Raw genomic sequence first — 24,133 nt, forward strand, 5'->3', positions numbered from 1 at the left:
CCCAACTAACTGTGTAGTCTGTGCATATGGTGGCTTATCACATGTAGGCTTTTTCCAAGAGGAGGAAATATAAAATGTTTAGATTAAGAACTACAAAACTATAGGGTGCCCATAAAAAGTGGCTCACTCCTTATTGTTATACTACCCAATTTTTATTGTTTTTTTTTTTTTTTGCAGTTTCTGGCTTGCGCTGGATTTGAACCTGCCACCTCCGGCATATGGGGCCGGCGCCCTACTCCTTTGAGCCACAGGTGCCGCCCCTACCCAATTTTTAAAATCCAGTTCAAAAAATAAAAAACTAATCATGTCATTGTAAGGCAAGCAAATACTCCTCCCTCATGAAAAGTCTGAACTGGTAGTATTTTTCTCCTGAACTTTCAGAAAAGAGGCAATAAGAACACTTTGGTTTGGGGTCAAGTGAGAGGCTTTGAATGAGGATTTTAGAACTGAAGAACTCCAAGCACGGTATCTCAATGTCCAAAAAGCCTGACTAAAAGAAGCCAAACCAAAACCAACCCACTTACCACTAACACACACCTCTTTTCTTTTAGTAAATTTTACTTTAAATATAGAGTGAAAAAAAAATAAAAACCCTAACAGGTTAAAAGAAGTTAAACATCCACTCTACACAGATAAAACCTTCACAAAGGACAACTGAAGTCATCCAGAGCTAACACTGAATTGTGCAGATTTTCAGTGAAGTCATCAGACACTCATTTAACACAAACAAAAGTCAATTATTTACATACTCAGCAAGCCCTCTAAGAATTATGCCCCCCAAAGCAGTAACCTTTGTTTTGTGCCATCTGAAGACTTAAACATTTTATTTTTTAGATAGTTAAACATTTTTCATGCTGTCTACCATGTGGTAACACTTTGGTACTATTTATATGGGGTCTCACCTCTCTTAAAGACGTGTCATTTCCTTCAGAGGAGCTTTCACTGTGCTTTAGAAATTCCACATAAATCAAAATCTTTTTTTTTCTTTTTTGCAATGTTTTCTTTTTTTTTGGCCAGGGCAAGTTTGAACCCGCCACCTCCAGTGTATGGGGCCGGCGCCCTACTCCTTTGAGACACAGGCACCGCCCCATAAATTAAAATCTTTCTCAAATATTAATATGAAGGGAGGTGGCACAGGATGCAAAATACACAGTTACCTCTCCGTATATTTTCCTTCAAGGTATTTGTAACAGAAAGCTCAGTCTGTCCTGCTTAATAATCAGTAGTACAGGTTTGAATTGTCACAACCTTGGCAAGACCTTAATATTCAAAATTATTAACAATTACATCTAGGGGCAAGTCTATGTTACTGTATTATGACAAAATTTTATCATAAGGGAAAACAAGTGTAGCCAGCCATCTTTAAGAATGCCCCAACCACTGCTTCTCAATAGAGAAAGACTAAAACTACATACTGTTTATCATACAACAAATCCCATCTCTGTCCCCTGAAATTCCCCATTCATTACAGGGGATTAAATAAAAGAAGACTTAAAGAGCACTTTACAGCAGCATTCAGCTTTCCTATGAAATACTCAGCATCTTAAATATTATGTACAATTCTTTTTTTTTTTTTTTTTATTTTGGCCAGGGCTGGGCTTGAACCCGCCACCTCCGGCATATGGGACCGGCGCCCTACCCGTTGAGCCACAGGCGCCGCCCTGTACAATTCTTTTTTAGTCACCTAAATACTGGCTTCAGAGTTTGTGGAACTGGGGGGAAAAATAGCCCACTCAAAACTATTCTAAAAGTTGTCTTTGGCAGGTATCCAAGTTAAAAATAGGAGGGTCAGTTTGTTGCTTTGTGGTCTTTTCAAAATTTAAATCATTTTTGCTCCCCTTCTACATGAGAACCTCAGTCACCACTCCTGAGTGGAGATGGGCAGAGGCTCTGGGCCCTGCTCCTCCGGCTTCTCAGCAGCAGCTTTCTTGTTGCTGCAGCAAGGCTTGAACAGATGTGTATCGATGAGGACTTCCCCAAAACAGCCTTTATAGATAATCCCACAACATATTTTCTGTCTTTTCCAGTATGTGAGATCTAAAAAGGAAAAAACCGGTGTTCTATTAGAACCAGAAGCCATCTCTGTATCTGAACCATCATCTGACTGGTTACTGTAACAAGGAGATTGAGCTGGGAGGCACTTGAGGTGGTACTGTGAGCATCAGAATTATGACGTTGAAATTCCTTCTGCAGTTTATTGATCTGGTTACTTTTTATCCTGTTCCCAGACAGAGTTTTCACTTTCTTTGGTTTCAATGTGGTCTTTAGACTGGGTCCTGCCTGCCCTTGCATTTACCACATGATTCCAATTTTTTTTTGATCCTGCTGGCAACTTCTTCCATCTTTTCACAAGCAGGACACAGGCATTGCAGATGTCCCCTGAACGAGTTTCATGCAACCCAAAACAGCTCTGGAAGTCCTTTTCATAGCGTTTACTGTCAGTGAATCGAGAACTGGAAGACTTAGCTCTGCAAATACAGCAGCCCTCTATACTTCGGTACATCTTTGGCTTGTGAAAACCAAACATCTTTTCTTCTGGGCAAGTCTACCAGAAGCAGCCGTTCCACGCGCAATAGCGTTGCCGAGGTGCGGAGTGCATGCCAGGCCAACCCACCCCCCCACTCCAAGCGCTCCCTCCTCCTCAACTGCCTTATCTAGAAATATTTTCCAATGTTTTCTGTTTTGTTGTCTCCCATACAGGGGCAATTCAAACCTTTTAGCAACAGATGGCAGTTTTACAGGGGAAATTAATCAGAGATTGTCAGAAAGCCATTGAGCTCGCCCTGTGTTATGTGCACGAGGTAACAAAGCACCCTTGGCAAAATAAAATATCTTGGATTTAATGAATGACCTGCAAAAGCGAAACTCACAGGTCTGTTATAGATTTTTAGCCATGTTTATTGTTTGGAGCTAAGGGTCTTTTAACTGACCTTGGAAGTTGTTAGCTTCGTCAGGCAGGGCATGAACTACCAAGGCCAAAGTGAGGCCAGGACTCCTGTGCTTTCAACCTTGTAGAGTCTGGATTTGGGGAGGTCCTCACTGCCCAGAACACTTTCGGCCACACAGCTCTGTCCCAGCTGCCATCCCTCTGAGATTGTCCCCCTGACCTGAGAGGATCCTCTGGGAGCTGAGCAGTGGTGGCACTTAGAGATTTAACAAAATAATGTATCTGCTTTCTTGTACTTAGAATCTAGGCCTTGTGGCTTGGTGCCTGTAGCTCAGTGGTTGGGGCGCAAGCCACATATATGGGGCAGGTGGGTTTGAACCTGGCCTGGGTCTGCTAAACAAAAAAATAGCCGGGTGTTGTGGTGGGCGACTTTAGTCCCAGCTACTTGGGAGGCTGAGGCAAGAGAATTGCTTAAACCCAAGAGTTTGAGGTTGCTGTGAGCTGTGACGCTACGGCACTCTACCAAGGGTGACATAGTGAGACTGTCTCAAAAAAGAAAAAAAGGATCTAGGCCTTGGACAAATGGCCCATATTTTAACCCTTTGTTAGAGGCATTTCTGACCCCATTTGTGCTGGGGTCTATATAAAGATGACTTAAAAGTTTTAGGAAGGGGTGGGGATGAGGTGAGGTTTGGGATGGGGTCTGAGGCCCTAGAGACCTGAATGAGACGGCAGAGCCTCTAACATCCTGCAGGCCTTACTGGGCTGACCCCAAGTGGGGTCTGGGGTAGAGACTGCTGTTCTGGCTGTGGAGTGGCCTTTCCTTGTCCCTCTTTTCCAGGGCTCGTCTGTGTGTCAAGTGACTGCCATCGGTGTCACCGTGATACTGCTTTACACCTCTCGGGCCTGCTACAACCTGTTCATCTTATCCTTCTCTCAGAGCAAGAGTGTTCATTCCTTTGATTACGACTGGTACAATGTGTCAGACCAGGTCAGTAGGGCCCCGAGCAGGCGTTACCAGACATGGCCACAGGTATCCCTCGGTATCCTCTGGGCATTGGTTCCAGGACCCCCCAGACACAGCGTCTGCAGATGCCGAAACCCCTCATATAAATGCAGTGTTGGTGCATAGCCTATGCACATCCCCCCGTGTCCTTTAAACCATTTCTAGATCACTTACAATACCTAGTAAACATAATTGCTATGTAAATAGTTGCTATGTGACATTTTGTTATTTGTATCAGTTTTTATTTGTTGTATTACTTTTTTCCAAATATTTTTGGTACACGGTGGTTGAGTCTGTGCTCAGTACCCCGGGGTATGGAGGGCTAAGTGTCACTGCCTTTTAGCACTCCACAGGGCAGATCTGCTTCTTGTTTCTGCTGCTGAATAGTTGGGTGACCTTCAGAGTCGTGTGGTGTTTGCATCCTCCTATTAAATGGGATCACAGCACCTGCCTTGTTCCTGTTCAGGTGTCTCTGAGAAAACTGGGAGATTATATCCAAGTGTGTGTGCACACACGTATGCACCCCCCTCCGCCCCCCCCCACTTCTTTCTACCTCTTTGGGCTCTTGTCAAGCACTACTTAAATTTTTGTAAAGTGCTTCCATGATTTAAGAGTGACATTTACAGAGATTAACCAAATTGCATTTAGGTTTCAGAAAATACATAAAAGTATGAAGTTACCAGAATGTTTTAAATGGCGCATGTACACAGCCTTTGAGAAAATCTAGACATAAGTGAATACGCTTATTAAGGTTTTAGTAAAAACTCATTGTACCAGTGTTCTCAACATGGTAACTCTTTCTTTTTAAAAAATACTTTATATACTGGGCTCGGTGCCCGTACAACAGTGGTTGCGGCACTGGCCCCATGCACTGATGGTGGCAGGTTTGAACCTGGCCTGCGCCTGCTAAAAAATAATGGTAACTGCAACAACAACAACAACAAGAAATAGCTGGGTGTTATGGCGGGCACTGATAGTCCCAGCTACTTGGGAGGCTGAGGCAAGAGAATAGCTTGAGCCCAAGAGTTTGAGGTTGCTGTGAGCTGTGATGTGACGGCACTCTACTGAGGGCAACATTGTGAGACTCTGTCTTAAAAAAAATAAAAATAAAGAATACTTTATATAAATTCTTAAGTTGCAAATTATAAAGCACATGAACAGAGGTAGTAAAATGTCATCTGGCAGCCATGCTCACAAAAGCACAAAATAAAAATGAGAATAAACTAGCATTCGCTCATTCAACAGATACTGTTTTTGTGTTTCAGGCACTGTGCAAAGTTTCAGGGATACAAAAATGAACAGATTGATTCCCAGTCTGCCCAGTGGGAGTTTATGGCCCACTTCAGAAAAGAGACAATCAAATAAGATACCATAGCAAAGAAATACAACTTCCCTAATAAGAGTCTACTGGATTGATTTGCAAAGATTTCTTAGCTTTTCCTGGAAAAATGTCGAATACCTAACTACAAATAAATCCACTTCCAAAATCTCAGCAGTGCTCAAAACCTGAGCTGAATTACAACAGTGGAAGACAGACTAAAATTACCATGATAAGTTAAGCCTGTGAGGACAAGGTGACATTTGCAAGAGGCACATGTAAGGCATTATAATTAGAAAAGATTAAAATGAGAACAGCAGTGACTATCCCTAACCCATCCAGTGTCCCAAATACACTTGGGCGAAAGCTGGGGGCAAGGCACTGCTTGTTGGGTGTGTGTGCCATATTTTGAGAAAATCAAATATATAAAAATCTAATCTTTAAATAGTGATCAATTAGAGACTTACTCATGATAACGCAAAGGATTTTTTTTTTTTTTTTTTATTGGCCAGGGTCGGATTTGAACCCGCCACCTGCGGCATATGAGGCCAGGGCCCTACTCCTTGAACCATAGGCACCGCTAAGGATTTGTTTTTTTTTTTTTTTTTTTGTAGAGACAGAGTCTCACTTTATGGCCCTTGGTAGAGTGCCGTGGCCTCACACAGCTCACAGCAACCTCCAACTCCTGGGCTTAAGCGATTCTCTTGCCTCAGCCTCCCGAGTAGCTGGGACTACAGGCGCCCGCCACAACGCCCGGCTATTTTTTGGTTGCAGTTTGGCCGGGGCCGGGTTTGAACCCGTCACCCTCGGTATATGGGGCCGGCGCCCTACCGACTGAGCCACAGGCGCCGCCCAGGATTTGTTTTTTTATTATGGTAAAATATGTATAGTATTTACTATCTTTTTTTAGAGACAGAGTCACACTTTGTTGCTCTCTGTAGAGCTCTGTGACATCACAGCTCACAGCAACCTCCAGCTCTTGGGCTTAGGCAATTCTCTTGCCTCAGCCTCCCGAGTAGCTGGGACCACAGGCCCAGCTATTTTTTGTTGCAGTTTGGCTGAGGCTGGGTTTGAACCCGCCACCCTTGGTCTATGGGTCTGGAGCCACAGCACTGCCCAGCATTTACTGTCTTAGTCATCTTTTTTTTTAAACATACAGAGTCTCACTTTGTCGCCCTCAGTAGAGTACCGTGCCATCATAGCTCAGAGCAACCTCCAGCTATTTTTTCGGTTGTTGTTGTTGCAGTTTGGCCGGGGCCTGGTTCAAACCCACCACCCTTGGTATATGGGGCCAGTGTCCTACTCCCTGAGCCACAGGCACTGTCCCCAAAATTATAATGGATTTAAAATATCATGATTTTTAAATCTTGAGTTTTTAGGAGATATTTACTTATGACTATCTGGACCTGTGTGGTGCTTCCAAAATGATTTAGGAGCAAGCAAAACAAATTACCACAGTTGCACACATTATTGTTTAGAATGGAAAAAGAGCATCCTACTGAGATACATAGTATGGGTGAAACAGCACGGGAGACGTGGGGTGTGACAGTAATCCTTCAGAAGAGTCGCAGGAGTAGCTGTGGTTACTGTACTTTAAATATGTTCTAATAGAGAAGGCAGAAGGGTTATAGTTAGGTAATTGGCCCTTTGTGGCCTGATTCTGGTGCATTGTCTTTCTTTGAGATGCTGGCCTTTCTGATAGGCTGACCCAAACGCAGCTGGGCACTTTCCTGGAACACTTTTTGCTTGTTCCAAGGCAGGAGAACGCAGCCTCACCACGCCCGTTTGGCCATCTCACGAGGCGGGGTGGTGGTGGTGGGGGTGCAGAAGCCAAACACTCTGGACTTTGAGAATTTTTTCCTAGACAAGCTAGCCTGCAAAAAAGCTTCAGAGGGTAAAGAGCAGTATATGGTTTATGTGAAGAAAAGTTTGAAAGCTGCTGTGTTTATTCTAGAGATGAGACTAAGGGGTAATAGTTACGTGCTGCTTTCAACAATTTAGATGGTGGCAATATGATGTTCTCTCTGATTGTTGAAAATCAGCTTAGATTTAAGTGAGAATTAATTTGGATATAAGAAACAGTTTTGGAGGGTGAAATTTTTTTTTTTTTTTTTTTTTTGCAGTTTTTGGCTAGGGCTGGGTTTGAACCCACCACCTCCTGCATACGGGGCTGGCGCCCTACTCCATTGAGCCACAGGTGCTGCCTGGAGGGTGACGTTTTAAAACATCAGAGACTGGGGCTCAGCAGCAAGGATGCCAGCCATATTCACCAGAGCTGGCGGGTTTGAATCCAGCCTGGGCCTGCCAAACAACAATGACAGCTACAACCAAAAAATAGCCTGGCGTTGTGGCAGGCACCTGTAGTCCCAGCTACTCGGGAGGCTGAGGCAAGAGAATCACTTAGGCTTATGAGTTGGAGGTTGCTGTGAGCTGTGATGTCATGGCACTCTACCCAGGATGACATAGTGAGACTCTGTCTCAAAAAAAAAAAAAAAAAAAAAAAAAAAAAAATCAGAGACTGGGAGTTTCTGTCTTTGAATATTCTGAAGATAATCATCTATCTCGGTGTGGTTTAAATAACTCCCACCTCAAGTTTGGGCCATCCCTGTTATCTGATTTCAATATGCACATTTCTGGGGAAAGGAATTACACTGTAGTATTGGGATAGTTCTCTATTCACATTAGAATCAATTGAATTTATTTCCTCTGCCCTAGGTATAGTGACTCTCCCTTTCTCCCTCTAACAGGCAGATTTGAAGAATCAGCTGGGAGATGCTGGATATGTACTGTTTGGAGTGGTGCTTTTTGTTTGGGAACTCTTACCGACCAGCTTAGTAGTTTACTTCTTCCGAGTTAGAAGTCCTGCAAAAGACCTTGTAAGTAAACTATTTTATACTTGCTGAAATATCTCCTAATTCTGATTATGAGACCTGCAAATAGAACTTCTGTTTAGCTTTTCAGTAGAGAGCCTCTTCCATCCTATTGAGATATAAAAAGTTTCCTTGACATTTCTTTTTTTTTTCTTTTTGAGACAGAGTCTCACTGTGTTGCCCTGGGTAGAGCGCTGTGGCGTCACAACTCACAGTAACTTCAAACTCTTGGGCTTAAGCGATTCTCTTGCCTCAGCCTCCCAAGTAGCTGGGAGTACAGGCACCTGCCATAATACTCAGCTATTTTTTTGTTGTTGTTGTAGTTGTCATTGTTGTTTGGCAGGCCTGGGCTGGGTTTGAACCCACCACCTATGGTGTATGTGGCTGGCACCCTAGCTGCTGAGCTATAGGCGCTGAGTCCCCTTGACTATTCATTGAGACCTTCTCTTAATTCTCTTTGGAGAGAGAATGTGTTTTTTCAGTTTAGCTTTATTTTACAAAGAAAAAAAATGTAAGGTGCATCTCAAGGCCTGGGGAACATGATTACGTAATGCAACACAGCCTTGCTAGTATTTAATCCTTGACTTGCTGTGAACCAAATGTGTAAGCTTTTCTTTTAGCAGAGGACAATGGAGAATGGTAATCCAGTCCTTCCCCTCTATAGTATGCCAGATGGTGAGTAGGAAGAGGGAGGACAGGGAAATACAAACGTCAATGTGAAGAATGCTAAAGCCACTCCCCCAGTTTGGTCACATTTCTGTTCAACCAGCCTTATATAAATGCGTTATAGGGGCAGGACAGAAAATATAAAACTGGGCAGAGTGAGAAACCTTCTAGGAGCCCTTCCCCATAAATTATTCCAGCTACACAAACTAGTGGTAGATTATTGACCCACTGATCTATGAAACCCAGAAAAAAATACAGGGAGTAGATGTGGGGCAGCGTGTCCGAAGAGTAGGTGGTAAGGAAAGTGTAGATGAACGATTTCCACAAATGATACAGTTGTTATTTCATACCAAGATCACAACCTTGACTATTCAAGCCTGTGTTTTGTTTTTTCTTACTCATCTTTGTATAATCACTAATGGGCCAGGCATGGAAAAAAGTGAGAAGGCTGGGCATGGCGGCTCACACCTGTAATCCCAGCACTCTGGGAGGCCGAGGTGGGTGGATTACCTGAGCTCACAAGTTCAAGACCAGCCTGAGCCAGACCCCATCTCTAAAAAATAGCCGGGCGTTGTGGAAGGCACCTGTAGTCCCAGCTACTTGGGAGGCTTTGGGAAAAGAATTACTTAAGCCCAGGAGTTTGAAGTTGCTGTGAGCTGTGATGCCATGGCACTCTACCTAGGGCAACAAAGTGAGATTCTGTCTCAAAAGAAAAAAAGAAAAGAAAAAAGTGAGACAGGGCTGGGAGGAGGGGTGAAGCACAGTCTGACCAATGGGCCTGTGAATAGAGTCACAGGGGCTCAGGCGGTAGCCAGGATGAAACAGTGTTCTCCAGTTCTGTGGTTCCCAACCCTGAGATGTGGATGGGTTCTGGGCCATGACCTGTTAGGAACCAGGCCTCACAGCAGGAGAGCAGCAGGCAAGTGAGCGCGTCTTCATCTGTATTTACAGCCACTCCCCATCACTCACATCTCTGCCTGAGCTCTGCCTCCTGGCAGATAAACAACAGCATTAGAGGAATCAAGGTTGCACACTCCTTATAAGAATCTAATGCTTGATGGCCTGAGCTGGAGATGTAAATCATCTCAAAAACAGCCCCCTCAATCCATGGAAAAATTGTCTTCCATGCAACCTGGTGCCAAAAAGGTTGGGCACTGCTGTTGAAGAGGGCAGGGCCAGGTGGCTCCCTGTACAGTGGGTCTATACTTTATCTTACCTTTGCTCACATTGGGACCGTGTGGAGTCTTCTGTAAAATCAGGCCCTGCGTATCTCCTCCTTGGCAATAAACGTGTGATGGGGAGGCAGTGGATTCTAGGTTGACACCAGTTGCCTTGTTCTTCCTTCTCTGAAGGTAACTGAAGTTATCTGGGAATGTTGTTTGACTAAGGGAGAGGTGAGGCGTCTTCCTGAGCAGAATTCCCATTGCTCACTGAGGCTCACCTGGGCTCTCCGTGGGTTTTGTTTGTTTGGGTTTTTCTTGTTTTCATCCAGTGTTGCATTGTTCCAGGGCTCTTAGGAGCTACATTCCCTAAACCAAGGCAGTCGGAAGGAGAGATTATATGTGTGTATCTGAATCCTGAGGGGTGAAAGGCTAGTAATGATCTTGCTCAAGTACTATTTTCATTAAATGAATACAGAACAATGTTGAATGTCTAATCTGTAATCTCAGATCTCACTATCCATGGACACCTGTCATCTTTAACACACTTCCTATGTATATAGGCTATAGAGAATCTACCGTTAGGGTATCATTTTAATTCTTAAAAAATTATTTTTGGTGTTAGGGTATTATTATTATAATTATTATTATTTGAGACAGTCTTTTTACGTTGCCCTCAGTAGAGTGCTGTGGCGTTAACTGCTCACAGCAACCTCAAACTCTTGGGCTTAAGCGATTCTCTTGCCTCAGCCTCCCAAGTAGCTGGGACTACAGGTGCCTACCGTAATGCCTGGCTATTTTTATTTATTTATTTTTTTTTGTAGAGACAGAGTCTCACTTTATGGCCCTTGGTAGAGTGCCGTGGCCTCACACAGCTCACAGCAACCTCCAACTCATGGGCTTAAGCGATTCTCCCGCCTCAGCCTCCTGAGTAGCTGGGACCACAGGCGCCTGCCACAACGCCCGGCTATTTTTTTGGTTGCAGTTTGGCCAGGGCCCGGTTTGAACCCGTCACCCTCGGTATATGGGGCCGGCGCCTTACCGACTGAGCCACAGCCGCCCATTATGCCTGGCTATTTTTAGAGATGAGGTCTCACTCTGGCTCTGGCTGGTCTTGAACCTGTGAGCTCACTAGTGCTAGTGAGCCTCCCAGAGTGCTAGGATTACATGCGTGAGCCCCCGCGCTGGCCTTATTGTTAGCGTATTATTGAGAGCAGTCTCAGATATTTTGGTCTCAGGACACTACACAAATTATGGAGGAAGCTTTTGTTTGGAGAATGTGTGTGTGTTGTACCTCATTAGAAATTAAAGCAAATTTTAAAAATATTAATTAGGCTCAGCACCTGTAGCACAGTGGTTACGGCGCCAGCCACATACGCCGAGGGTGTCTGGTATGTGGCCGGCGCCCTACTCACTGAGCTATGGGTGCTGAGCCAAATTTTGTAATTCTTTTTAACATTTGGCTTATTTGAAGACAGTTGGATTCTTACGTCTGGTTCTGCATGCAATTTGTGGTGAATGTCATTTTGGCTGAATTATATGAAGAAAATCCAGCCTCATAGAGATACAGTTGCAGGAAAGAGGAATATTTTAATATAATTACTGATATTCTTCGACACTACACCCAAACTCAACAATATGTGGCTGAACAGTTAGTTGCAGTATGGAATGTAACTCCAGGTGAATGAACTTTGCAGATTGTTTAATACTTTAAAATCCACTGGTTTATCCTGCACTCTGGACTCTTACCCCTACACAGTTTTGGAATATATCGATTTACTCAAGTTATGTGTAGATCTTCCAAATATTAACATCTTTCATTATACAGAATCTCCCCCCTGCCAAAAAAACAAAACTCGGGCGGCACCTGTGGCTCAGTGAGTAGGGCGCTGGCCCCATATGCCGAGGGTGGTGGGTTCAAACCCAGCCCCCGCCAAACTGCAACAAAAAAATAGCCGGGTGTTGTGGCGGGCGCCTGTAGTCCCAGCTGCTTGGGAGGCTGAGGCAGGAGAATCGCGTAAGCCTAAGAGTTAAGAGTTAGAGGTTGCTGTGAGCCATGTGACATCATGGCACGTAGTCTACCCGAGGGTGGTACAGTGAGACTCTGTCTCTACAAAAAAACAAAAACAAAACTCATTCATTAACATCCCCACCAATATCAGAAGTCTTCAAGTCCTGGGAAGCTGACTTAGTAGGAACTGAGTTTTTCTCTTTTTTTTTTTTTTTTTTTTTTTAGTTGTGGTTTTGGGCCGGGGCTGGGTTTGAACCCGCCATGTGGACGTGTATTGTATCTTCTACTGCAAAATTCTTTAAAGTAGCTTCTTGAAGCCCATTTTGCCACAAATGCTATGCCCAGTGATAGAAACTTACCTATCTTTTGTTGCTCATGCTTTTGGCATCTTATCTAAGAATCTTTTACCAAATCCTACACAGATGGTCCCTAACTGACAATGGCTTAACTTAACAGTTTTTTAACTTTACAATTGGTGTAAAAGCAGTCCAGTATAAATTGTACTCCAAATTTCGAACTTTTATCTTTTCCCAAGCCAGTGACATGTGGTGTGATACTCCCAGAGATGCAGTAAGCCACACGCGCAGCCATGCAGTCCTGGGGTAAACAATAGATAGACTCATAGGGATACCCGCAGGGGTGTCCAAACTTTTGGCTTCTCTGAGCCACACTGGAAGGAGGATTCTCTTGGGCCACACATGAAATGCACAAACACTTAACAAAAGCTGATGACCAAAAAAGAAAAAGTCTATGCCTAATTTTTATGGTATATGACACCACAGCTAAGCAAAAAAGTCTTCACATAATCTACATGTGGCCCGTGGGCCATGGATTGTTCACCCCTGCATGTATTTTCAATTTATTTTCAACTTACAATGAATTTATCAGGATATAGCCCCATTGTAAGTCAGGGAACATCTTTTTTTACCCCTGAAAACTTGCACTTATATTTTCTTTTAAGAGTATTACAGTTTTTGCTCTTCCATTTAAGTCCTTGATGCATTTTGAGTTATTTTTGTATGTGTGTGGTCTGAAGTAAAGCCTTCATTCTTTTGCATGTGGCTCACAGGCATTCTTGAACTGTTAAAAATAGTAAAGTTTAAGCTTTCCCAACTTGTATAGGCTCCACTTTGCTCCTTTCAATAGAAAAACAGGAATTCACAGATAGATGCCCATCATACAGCCACTTTATTTCATACTCTATATTAATTTTCAGCTGGTCTATTCATAGTGTGCACAAGGATTTAACACCACATGCTAGATTTGATTTGCCATATAATCCAGTTTTGACAGCTTCTTTATTTGAAATCTCTCCTAACAAAAATGACTTTACTTTTTTAGTAAAGTTGCTGGCAGGGAAGGCTCTTCCATCCTCAGTTGTACCAGGGCGGGTATGATCTTAAAAACTAGCAGTAACCTCTAGGATCTCCTTGAAGCCCATCATTGGAAATTTTTTGAGGGGAACTTAGTTTGGGGACAGAAACAATGAAATGATTTATAGAGATGGGAGAGAGGTGGCGCCTGTGGCTCAAGGAGTAGGGCGCAGCCCCATCCATATACTGGGTGGAGTGGGTTCAAACCCAGCCCCAGGCAAAACTGGAATAAAAAAAAAGGGTGACGCCTGTGGCTCAGTGAGTAGGGCGCCGGCCCCATATACCGAGGGTGGTGGGTTCAAACCTGCCCCTGGCCAAACTGCAACAACAACAAAAAATAGCTGGGTGTTGTGGTGGGCACCTGTGGTCCCAGCTGCTCGGGAGGCTGAGGCAGGAGAATTGCCTAAGCCCAGGAACTGGAAGTTGGGAGGTTGCTGTGAGCTGTGTGACGCCATAATACTCTACCGAGGGCGACTAAGTGAGACTATGTCTCTACAAAAAAAAAAAAAAGAAATGGGATGAGAATCCTTTCCAGAATGATTTCATCATTATTTCTTTTGTTAGTAATAGTCTGTATGATTATACAGATTTAAATCCACAGCCATCTATCTCTACTTTAGTCTGGATAATTTGGCATTGTCTAATTTTTCAATAAGGGAGTGAAATGATGATTCATTCTTGCACGCAAGATTCTCATACATTTGTCCATACTGATGAAAAGTTAATCCCTCTTAAACATAAAAACTGAAAAGAACACTCTAGCTCAGTGGTTCTCAACCTGTGGGTCGCAACCCACTGGAACTGTATTACAGGGTTGTGGCATTAGGAAGGTTGAGAACCACTGCTGTAGCTAAACAGGTACAGCTTCTCTGTCCAGATAAGTAGAAAATCTCCTGCAAGAAAGAATTTTAGATGAGCTTATGTCTCACTTTTCCCCTTGGGTAGAGTGTTGTGGCATCTTATGTCACAGCAACTTCAAACTCTTGGGCTCAAGTGATCCTCTTGCCTCAGCGTCCTGAGTAGCTGGGACTATAGGCACCCACCATGATCCCTAGCTGTTTTTTCTATTTTTTAGTAGAGACAGGGTCTCACTTTTGCTCAGGTTGGTCTAGAACTCTTGAGGTCAAGTAATCCACCCGCCAGGGCCTCCTAGAGTGCTGGGATTCCAGGCGTGAGCCACTATGCCCAGCTGTTACTTTTATTTTTTATTTATTTATTTTTTTTTTGGCCAGGGCAGGGTTTGAACCCACCACCTCTGGCATATGGGACCGGCACCCCACTTCTTGAGCCACAGGCGCCGCCCCAGCTGTTACTTTTAAAGAGAAGAGACCTTGCTCTGTTTCCCAGGCTGGAGTGCAGGAGCAGAATCATAGCTCACTGTAGCCACGAACTCTTGGGGTCACGTGATCTGTCTGCCTCAGCATCGTAAATAACTGGGATTACAGGGATGTGTCACCACACCTGCCTCATCTTTTCTTATTTTGGAAATGGGCTCTCACTATGTTGCCCAGGTTGGTCTCAAACTCCTGGCCTCAAGCAAATAATCCTAACCCCTCTGCCTCCTGAGTGACTGGGATTGCAGGCACAAGCCAGCATGTCTGGCAACAAAGAGATCTTATTTATCCAAGTCTTTAGTACAAGGTACCGTGTCTGGAACTGTGCTAAATGATCACTTATCTTTCTAGACCAACCCTGGAATGGTTCCTAGCCCTGGATTCAGTCCCAGATCTTATTTCTTTGACAACCCTCGAAGATATGACAGTGATGACGACCTTGCCTGGAACACTGCCCCTCAGGGTCTTCAGGGAAGGTAAGATTCCTGTTCATGTTAGAGAGGCCTCATTAGGAGAAATAAATGCACCAATAAAATGGATTCACACTCAAAGAAAATTCCTACGTAAAAACCATGCAGCTGGCTGTAGCGTAGAACTGGATAGCAGTAGATCATTTTACTTACATGAAACATTCAGGACTTAGAACTGATATCAAAATTTTAAAAGCCTCAGCATTATCACACGAAGTGTTTCCTAAACAATATTCCACGGAACACAACTTACTTAAGAGCTATGCTGTGCATGTAGAAATGATAGTTTAAAAAGAAAATCAACTTTTTTTTGAGACGTCTTACTATGTCACCCCAGGTAGAGTGCTGTGGCATCACAGCTCACAGCAACCTCAAACTCTTGGGTTTAAGCGATTCTCTTGCCTCAGCCTCCTGAGTAGCTGGGACTACAGGCACCTGCCACAATGCCCAGCTATGTTTTGGTTGAAATTGTCATTGTTGTTTAGCTGCCCAGGCCAGGCTCAAACCCTGGCGCCCTACTCACTGAACTATGCGCTCCGAGCCAGAGAATCAACTTCTTTTTTTTTTTTTTTTTTTTGTAGAGACAGAGTCTCACTTTATGGCCCTCGGTAGCGTGCCATGGCATCCCACAGCTCACAGCAACCTCCAACTCCTGGGCTTAAGGGATTCTCCTGCCTCAGCCTCCCGAGTAGCTGGGACTACAGGCACCCGCCACAACGCCCGGCTATTTTTTGGTTTGCAGTTCAGCCGGGGCCGGGTTTGAACCCGCCACCCTCTGTATAGGGGGCCGGCGCCCTACCGACTGAGCCACAGGCGCCGCCCCTCAACTTTTTTTTAAGGTGCAGGATTTCTCAGAGCCGTAATGTGCTAATGTGCACTCTGAAGCTCCACGAGAGAAATATAGACTTTGACCACGAGTCACTCAGTGGAACATGATGTGGAACATCCAGGCAGATTTCAGTCTAAAGCCAGAGAGTAAATTGAATAATATTTATTTATTAGAATTAATTATAACTTGCCAGGGCCAAATTTTCAAATTTTAATGATGTAAATTTTTAATTGAAAATTTTATTTAAATGAAGGATGGTTATTTTGGTCTTCATTTAGACAAACATTTATTTAATAAACACTGTTTCTATTATGCGTCAGATACTATTGTAAGAGAGTCACAAGTATCAACGCCTTTAGTCTTCAACAATCTGAGACCAATATTGCCATTAACTTCACCTGACAGATGAAACTAACAGGCTTCTGGAGATCGGGTGACTTGTTCAAAGTCGCACAGCTAGTTAGTGGTTAGGCTGGGATCCCAGCTCAGGCAGTCCTGCTGAAATCTGTGCTCTGCGTCCCTTACCATACAAATCATTTGTGTCTATCTCTGTAGCCTGCCCCTTGGTTTCACCTATGCTTATGCTTCACTGTTTTGTGAGTTTTCATAGGAAGAGTCTACTTTCTTGAACATCCACTTGCACATTGGGCTTAGAATATTTTGGAGAGGGCAGTTAAACAGTAGGAGTTCAAACAGCATGTGTAGAGGATGTGAGACAATAAATGAGCTGCCATCACTTAATCTTCAGAAAGAGGAGGGAAGCACCGGGTACGTGACACGAGTCGCAGAACCACCCCAGGGTTCCAAGTTGCGCTTAGTTAGCTTTGCACAGTCTGCATGCAGGACAGTAGTAACTACTGCAGTTCCCGTCCCCTTTGCTCAGATGAGTATGACACCCCCACCTCCAATCTGTGCATCTGGGACTGTAAGGCCAGCAAGGCCACAGAGGTTAGAGAACCTAAAGGGCTGACCTGGTGCTTGCTGGGTACCTCTCCTCTCTGCTTGTCATGCTGAGATCCCTGTCTTGTTCCTGGGAAGAGGGAGCTTCTTTTTTTTTTCTTTTAGAGACAGAGTCTCACTTTGTCACCCTTAGTAGAGTGCTGTGACATCACAGCTCACAGTGACCTCCAGCTCTTGGGCTTAGGTGATTCTCTTGCATCAGCCTCCCAAGTAGCTGGGACGACAGGCACCCACCACAACACCTGGCTATCTTTTTGTTGCAGTTTGGCCAGGGCTGGGTTTGAACCCACCACCTTCAGTATATGGGGCCGACGCCCTACTCACTGAGCCACAGGTGCCGCCGTGAAGAGGGAGCCTTAGATATGAAAATGTATCTTATGCAATCTTTGGTGAATTTAAGGACTTACTATTAACATTTTAACATAACTATTTTTCCCTTCTGGGATGAAATGATAGAAGATATACTTGATTTGTTTTACTCACTACTAACTGAAAGAAGTCCTTAGAAAACCTTAAAAGGGCTCCGTGAAGAGTCCTTGTTTTAGGGATAGAAGTGAAGAAAAGCTGGGAGAGTACATTGTTTTCTCCGTGGATCAGGGAGGAGAGATACCCTGGAGAGAGTAAAAGATGGTAGCTGGGAAAAAAGAAGAAAGCAGACCAATCCCCAGGGCCTGCAGATAGAAAGAACATAATTTGGAAGTGAGCCAATAAGAACGATTTCTTGAGGTCAAAAACTGTCCTTTGACCTTTGTTAGGTCAAAGTTGTTCTTTGGGCCACTCAGATTCTGAGCTTCACCTCTTCCCTAAAACTGTTCTGTAAGGGAGTCCTGACTACTGTATGCGGGAAGAACAGAATCCCCTTTTCCGCTCTATAGGGAAAATAATAATGAAAACTTGAGTGTGTGTTAAGTACTAACTATACATGTATTGACACTGTTCTAAGCACTTGTAGGTATTAATTGACTTAGTCCCTACAATTGCCCAACAATGTAGTTACTAATATTATTCCTATTCTACAGATGAGGAAATTGAGGCACAGAAGTCATTTGTACAAAGATAGGGTATGAACTATATTCCACATTAGGATTCAGATGCAATTTGTTGTAAAAAAAGAAACTATTATACATAGTGACTTCTGGGCTTTAAAGAGTTTCAGTGGAGTTTAGTAGGTGAGTTTCTATCACTGGGCATAGCATTATTTGTGGCAAAATGGGCTTCAAAAAGCTACTTTAAAGAATTTTGCAGTAGACGATGTAATACACGTCCACATAAGGGAAAAACTCAATTCAAGTTGGGGGAAAGGAGAATGAGGGCCGTGGGGAGAGGGAAGGAAGGGAGGGGCCTGGGGTGCTCTCACTTAAAGGACAGTGTAAGGGCATATGGCACACCTTTTCGGTGTGGGACATAAACTATAAGAGGGACTGTACCTAACGTATGCAAACATTGTAACCTGGTTGTTTGTACCCTCACGTTAACCCAAAATAAAAATAAATAAAATAAAAAGAACTGTGGAATTATCTACAGTTATACAAAATCCCAGCCCTGTCTACCTGAAATAGACATGTCATACATAGTGTAATGTTTCAAGTTACTGAAGTAATTTTTTCTTTTTAAGTTTTGCTCCAGACTGCTATGATTGGGGACAACAAACTAACAGCTTCCTGGCACAAGCAGGAACTTTGCAACAAGACTCAACTTTGGATCCTGACAAACCAAGCCATGGGTAGAATCAGTTAACAGTTTTATGGACAATTCCTCAGTTGAAAAGCTTCAGAAACACAAACTTATTGACAGCTGAATTTTTAGGGCACTTTTCCTTAAGAAATAGGACTTGATTTTTATTCGTTGTTTGTTAAAGGTTTCTAAAGGCTCCATAGGACTAAATGATAATTTAGATTGACAAACTCTTATGTTAATATTAAAAAGTGAGCCTGGCTATTTCAGTGGGTATAATTTAAACTTACTAAAGAAAATCTGTACTTTTATAAGGATATATTTTATATAACTTAATAATGCTGAAGTATACTAGAGTTTTTTCTTGAGAACATTATTGTAATATGTGTTGCAGTTTGCACAGAATTTTATGCATAATTCACTTTAAAGGTATAGAATATATGGTCTTACGGTTTTTTAAGGCTTTTGAACTAAAGTATTCCTCAAATCCTTACCTCTTCAGGTCACTGAAGTTCACTCAGATCCTGAGCTCCACATTGGTAGACTCCTAAAATAAAATTGACATCTAGAAAGCTAATTGCAACTCCAGTGTTGAAAGTTAAAATTAAATGGAATATCAACAAATTGTAAGGTAACTCGCTCTTCATAAGAGTTTTTTTAAGGTCCCGATGGCTGATGCCTTGAAGAATCTCTTAAATTGTGCCAAAAGTCTGTTACTTCCTTTCAGTAGGGCACTAATGTATACACTTCAATGATAACAAGTTAATAATGTTAAAAATGTAGGTGATTTATACTATATTAAACCTCCTCTGCTATATTCAGAGCTTTTGCATAGTTCTTTCAGCCCAGTGAAATCTAATATCCTCAGGACCATAGCAAGACTATACCATTCCCAACTCAATGAACATGCATTACATTCAGGGAGAAGAGAAGAAGTCCCAAAAAGCACATTAATAATAAATCCACCAAGCCCTTGAGCTAAAACTATGTGGAATCCTAATAATTTTTTCTGTAATCTCCAACTATATTTAAAATAATGTCCTTTATTTTTAAATAGCTCGGTAAACACCTTTTGGAAGCAGCACTTTTAAAATGACAGTAGCATTGCAATATATGCCAATCTCTTAGCCACGTAAAGGGTACGTTCCAGACAATTGTCTATTAAGTCATCTTTCATGTAAGTGAAAAACATGTTACGAAATACTACCTCCCAGGCCAGAAATGCTTAAACCATCATATACATTCTGGAGCCAGAAAACTCTGCCTGCCGGATGGTTAAATGCTCTGATTTTCTACAAAATAGGGATAAGATTCTAGAGCAAGCACTGTTACAAGAGAGAAGGTATCCTTCTGCTCTGCCTAGGAAATTTCATCATGAGACAGAGGGAAGGGCAAATAAAAAGGAACTATTATTAGTAAGTCCTGCCTACGTAATGCAACTCATTTTAAATGACCCTTACCATTTTGGTCTTCAGGAATAAGTGATCTCTGGGCATTATTTCACTGAGATCATCTATTTCTATTACTTTGGTGGTAATTAAAATTGGGATCTCAGGTTTCACTTGGGTCACAATTGGGTTTTTCATTTTTAAAGACTACCTTTACCCTGCGTGATCCCACATAACGACATTCTTGCTTTCAGTGCATGGGTAGATTTGGGTCACAGACCATATAAAATAGTCACTTGTCAGGGAAAATTCTGCATTGAAGCAAGCTCTGCACTGTTATTCAGAGCGCCTTAAAATAATATCATAAGTAGTTATTTTAAGTAGTTTTAAGAAACCCTATTGTGGTCACATTGTCTTTATTACTAATTGTTGGAAAATTTTCAAGGCAGACTCAGCATATGCTTGAAACTTGAAACTCCCTCAATATTATATCAGGTAAGGGCAGATGCATTTTTAAAAAATACAATGAACCACCAAAATCATGTGGTTTACATGATTTACAATTCTGTTGTTACTGGCAGAAAAATTGAAATGCCCAGCATAATTGATAAGTCACAATACAGTTTCATGATAAAGCTGCTAGTATTTATTTGAACTATGTTTTTTGTTGGACAGGATAAAAATGTTCTAGGTGGTTATTTTTTTTCTTCCTTCTTTTACAAAAAGGAATGCTAAAACCTTTAGGAGTGTCACAAAGAAAAAATATTAAACGCTATGATTGTATCAAACCATTTCTCTCTCATAGTAAATGATCATGTATACCCTGTGAAATACTCAGGAATGGTATGGGAAGGAAAATTAAAATTCCTTTTGCTTTCCACTTGTTCTGCTAGATACACTGAAAAAAAATCTCCTTATATGGAATATTAGAGGCAAAGAGAGGAAAAGGAAGGAATGATTACTGGCTCTAAAATACCAAAATGTCCTGTGTTTTAAAGCTCCACAGTGACATCAAAACTTTTGAGGGAATTGAAGAGTTTATGGGGGAAAGGCAGTGTCACGGAAATTCTGTATCTTTTATCTAAGCCTGATGCTACACTAAAGGCCGCATGTGAATGGTTGTGTGTAACTGCTGACAAGTTGGTGTCACCTCTGCAGCTTATTGTCTAAGAATTCCAACTAATTTGTGTAGATATTTTCCTTTGGCTCTTTTTCTATTTTACTATTAACCCCTTTGAGCTGATAATAAAAACACCTTGGACTAGAGTTATGAGCTGTAGGAAGTTTTGACTCTTAACAATATACACATCAATCGCAGTTAGGCCAGTTCCTTCTTGAATGTACTAGCTGTGCTGGTTACATGTAGCCACGTATGGTTATTTAGCTGACAGTATTCCTCCCAATTTTTCCTTTCACCAAAACCTAAGACAGCAGCTCTTTGTTGACGTTAGTGTTGGGCCAATACTTAGTTGAACACTTGACCCCCATTAAGAGGAAAGTGAGAAGCACTTTCAGGAAAGGGTTCTCGTGTATATTATGTAGTTGCTATTACTAAAATATTGCTTTTATTTTTTTTAACATACAGGTGATCTTACATTAGAGCTAAGTGGGACTAAGTATTTGAAACTTATCAAGTGTTTCCAACTAAACAAACTTTATTTAAAAAGTACCCTGCTTTTGATTGAGATTGCTGCATGAGAAAGAAGAGACTCATGGGTCTAATCAGAGACACGTCTAATTAATATTCATTACCATTTTTTATCCTACATGAGAGTTTTATTAAAAAACACTTCTAACTGTGCATAATGCTACTATAAGGCTTCTTAGGGGTCCAGATGGAGAAGCTGTTAGAAAGAAATCAGGCTAAAGTAGTGGAATTATTTTCATCAGACTATAAATGAACTGATAAACTGAGGCAGTATTTATTTAAAGGGAACAGTGAGGATAAAGGAGTATCTATTACAGGCAAGACACTCACTCGACTAGGCACTTGTCAGGTGTCTGTGGATTGTAACCTATTAACTTAGTAGTCCATGAACTCAGGAACACCCGTAATTATTAACTCCACTCTTGGCTCTTAGAAGTGATAAAGAGCCCTTGCACCAAAGGGTCAAAAGACCTTCAAGTATAGAAGTCCCTGTGCCCCCTGTACTTGGTGCCTAGTTCTTATGGGCCAGGGCACTGAGTTCTAAGACTGGCTGGATGATGGGGTCATCAGGTCTGGGCTCAGGGTCCTGAGATCCAAAGCCAGACTCAGCAACTCCCAGGTTCCTCTATATTTGGGTTCCCTAATCTTTGAGCTATGGCTGGGCCCTGCCCCATATTTTTCCAGAAACTGATGGATACCTTGCTAATACTAATTCTTTAGCCCCCAAACCTGGTCTGCCCTTCTGGACTTTAGTTGCCCTGTCATTCAAAATGTTAACTCTTCATGTCCAGAACAGATTTAGTACCCTCGAACTTACGTAGAGATTCAGATGTTTACTCCCTTCAGCTAGATCTGTGACCTGTGGCTCTTAACACTATAACATCCCCCAATGCCGCCCCTTTTTTATTGATTCCTGTTGCTATGATTCTTTTCCCAAAAGTCTCTTTGCAGTCCCAAGTCACAGTACTTCTTGAAAGCATTAATTGAAGTATTTCGCGCTTACCCGATGCCTACGTTATACTATGTATCTCTTCAGGGTCCATTTAGGATAAACAAATGATGCTTTTACCAGGGACATTAAATTGGTATAACTGGGTGCTATTCCCTTGGTGAATGCAGTAGCCCAAAAGTCTGGGCTTCAGATGTGCAAATTTAAAACTTGTCAAAGGGAGCAGAACACATTTGGAGGTAGATTCTGTGAAGGAAAGCCACAGAGAAAGTTAAATGGTACCAGAATGTTGTTTGGTGAATGTGACTCTGCTCTGACCAACAGGTTGGTAGGGGAATGGCTCTCATTGATTAATAACATCAATCTAGGACAACCTGATGGCACTGTTTAGAAGACATTAAGATTCATATCGGGGGCTCGGCGCCTGTAGCTCAAGTGGCTAAGGCGCCAGCCACATATACCAGAGCCGGTGGGTTCGAATCCAGAGTGGGCCTGCCAAACAACGACAACTACAATAAAAAAATAGGGTGTTGTGGCAGGTGCCAGTAGTCCCAGCTATTTGGGAGGCTAAGGCAAGAGAATTGCTTAAGCCCAGGAGTTGGAGGTTGCTGTGAGCTGTGATGCTACAGCACTCTACCCAGGGCGACAGCTTGAGGCTGTGTCTCAAAAAAATAAAAAAAATTCATATTGGGGGCACATCCTCCACAGGTGTCTGTGTTGGCCATTCCCCGTAAGTTGACATTTCTTCTTGGGGTACATTCTCAGTATAGACTAATAGAGTCTAGTTAGGTTATATCTAAGTTGCATGAATGTTTTGTTTCCTGCTATAACCCAGTTCCTACAATAGTAAATGAATAGTCAAATCCTATTCTTTTGGTAGATAACTCTGTTTTTTAAAAAGGTAACTTCTTGCATTTGCACTTTTATTTTACAAGTTGGGGACTCGCTTAAGGGCCCCTACCTCTTGTCTTATAGAGCTTAGACAGCTATTCAACTTTTGGACAATTCATAATGTAATAAAAAAGGAAGTATGGCTTGTATATGAAGGAAGTCCTTAAATTGTCCCTGGAAACTAAGCCTTAAAACAGAAGCACTGAGATGAAATTTGTCCACACAGGCACTGTGTGCTGCCTCTTTTTTGCCTTGACCTGTTTGGCCACTGGCAAATAGAATCATGAAATCATTAAAAAGTGATAAAAAGTATATCTTTATCAGGTCAAGTATCAAAAAGAGTAACAAAGTGGTTAAAAGTACAATTCTTGAAAGGTAACCAGAGTTGGATACAGTTTTAGCATGTTCCATATGTTAATTAAGAACACCTGGGAAAAGGGGGGCGGGGGTTGGGGTGGGGGAGGAACGGAGAGGCTCAGTGCACCAGATAGTAAAAATAAAGCCTAATAAAAAGGATATGGTACTGGTGCAAGACTAAACAGAACCCAGATACAGAGCTAAATACGTGTGGTATTTTAGAAATGATAAATGTAGGCTTCTCAAACTAGGAAGGAAAAGAACTGTCCAGTAAATGGTATTGAAACAACTCTGTTAATTATCTGGAAAAAAAGTTAGGTGGGAAACATATCTTATGCACGA

General features: G+C 42.3%; 1 protein-coding gene and 1 pseudogene across 6 annotated transcripts in view; one reads left to right on the forward strand and one right to left on the reverse strand.

Moving 5' to 3' along the window:
- The window catches only part of GPR137B (G protein-coupled receptor 137B), a 118,823-nt gene that overhangs the window by 37,708 nt on the left and 56,982 nt on the right, over positions 1–24,133 (forward strand). For 2 of the 6 annotated variants that reach the window (XM_053604801.1, XM_053604803.1), the window contains exons 4-8: positions 3,729–3,878; positions 7,959–8,087; positions 14,977–15,101; positions 18,500–18,607; positions 19,061–21,212. In XM_053604801.1, coding sequence (XP_053460776.1) covers positions 3,729–3,878; positions 7,959–8,087; positions 14,977–15,101; positions 18,500–18,607; positions 19,061–19,109 — 561 coding nt within the window. In that variant the 3' untranslated portion in view covers positions 19,110–21,212. Of the gene's footprint in view, positions 1–3,728; positions 3,879–7,958; positions 8,088–14,976; positions 15,102–18,499; positions 21,213–24,133 lie in introns of those variants that run through there. The other 4 variants (XR_008382985.1, XM_053604802.1, XM_053604806.1 and 1 more) reach the window with 4 other exon arrangements.
- On the reverse strand, positions 1,773–3,720 carry LOC128595804 (SIN3-HDAC complex-associated factor-like; annotated as a pseudogene).

Source organism: Nycticebus coucang, chromosome 10, assembly GCF_027406575.1.
Source record: "Nycticebus coucang isolate mNycCou1 chromosome 10, mNycCou1.pri, whole genome shotgun sequence".
NCBI lineage: Eukaryota > Metazoa > Chordata > Mammalia > Primates > Lorisidae > Nycticebus > Nycticebus coucang.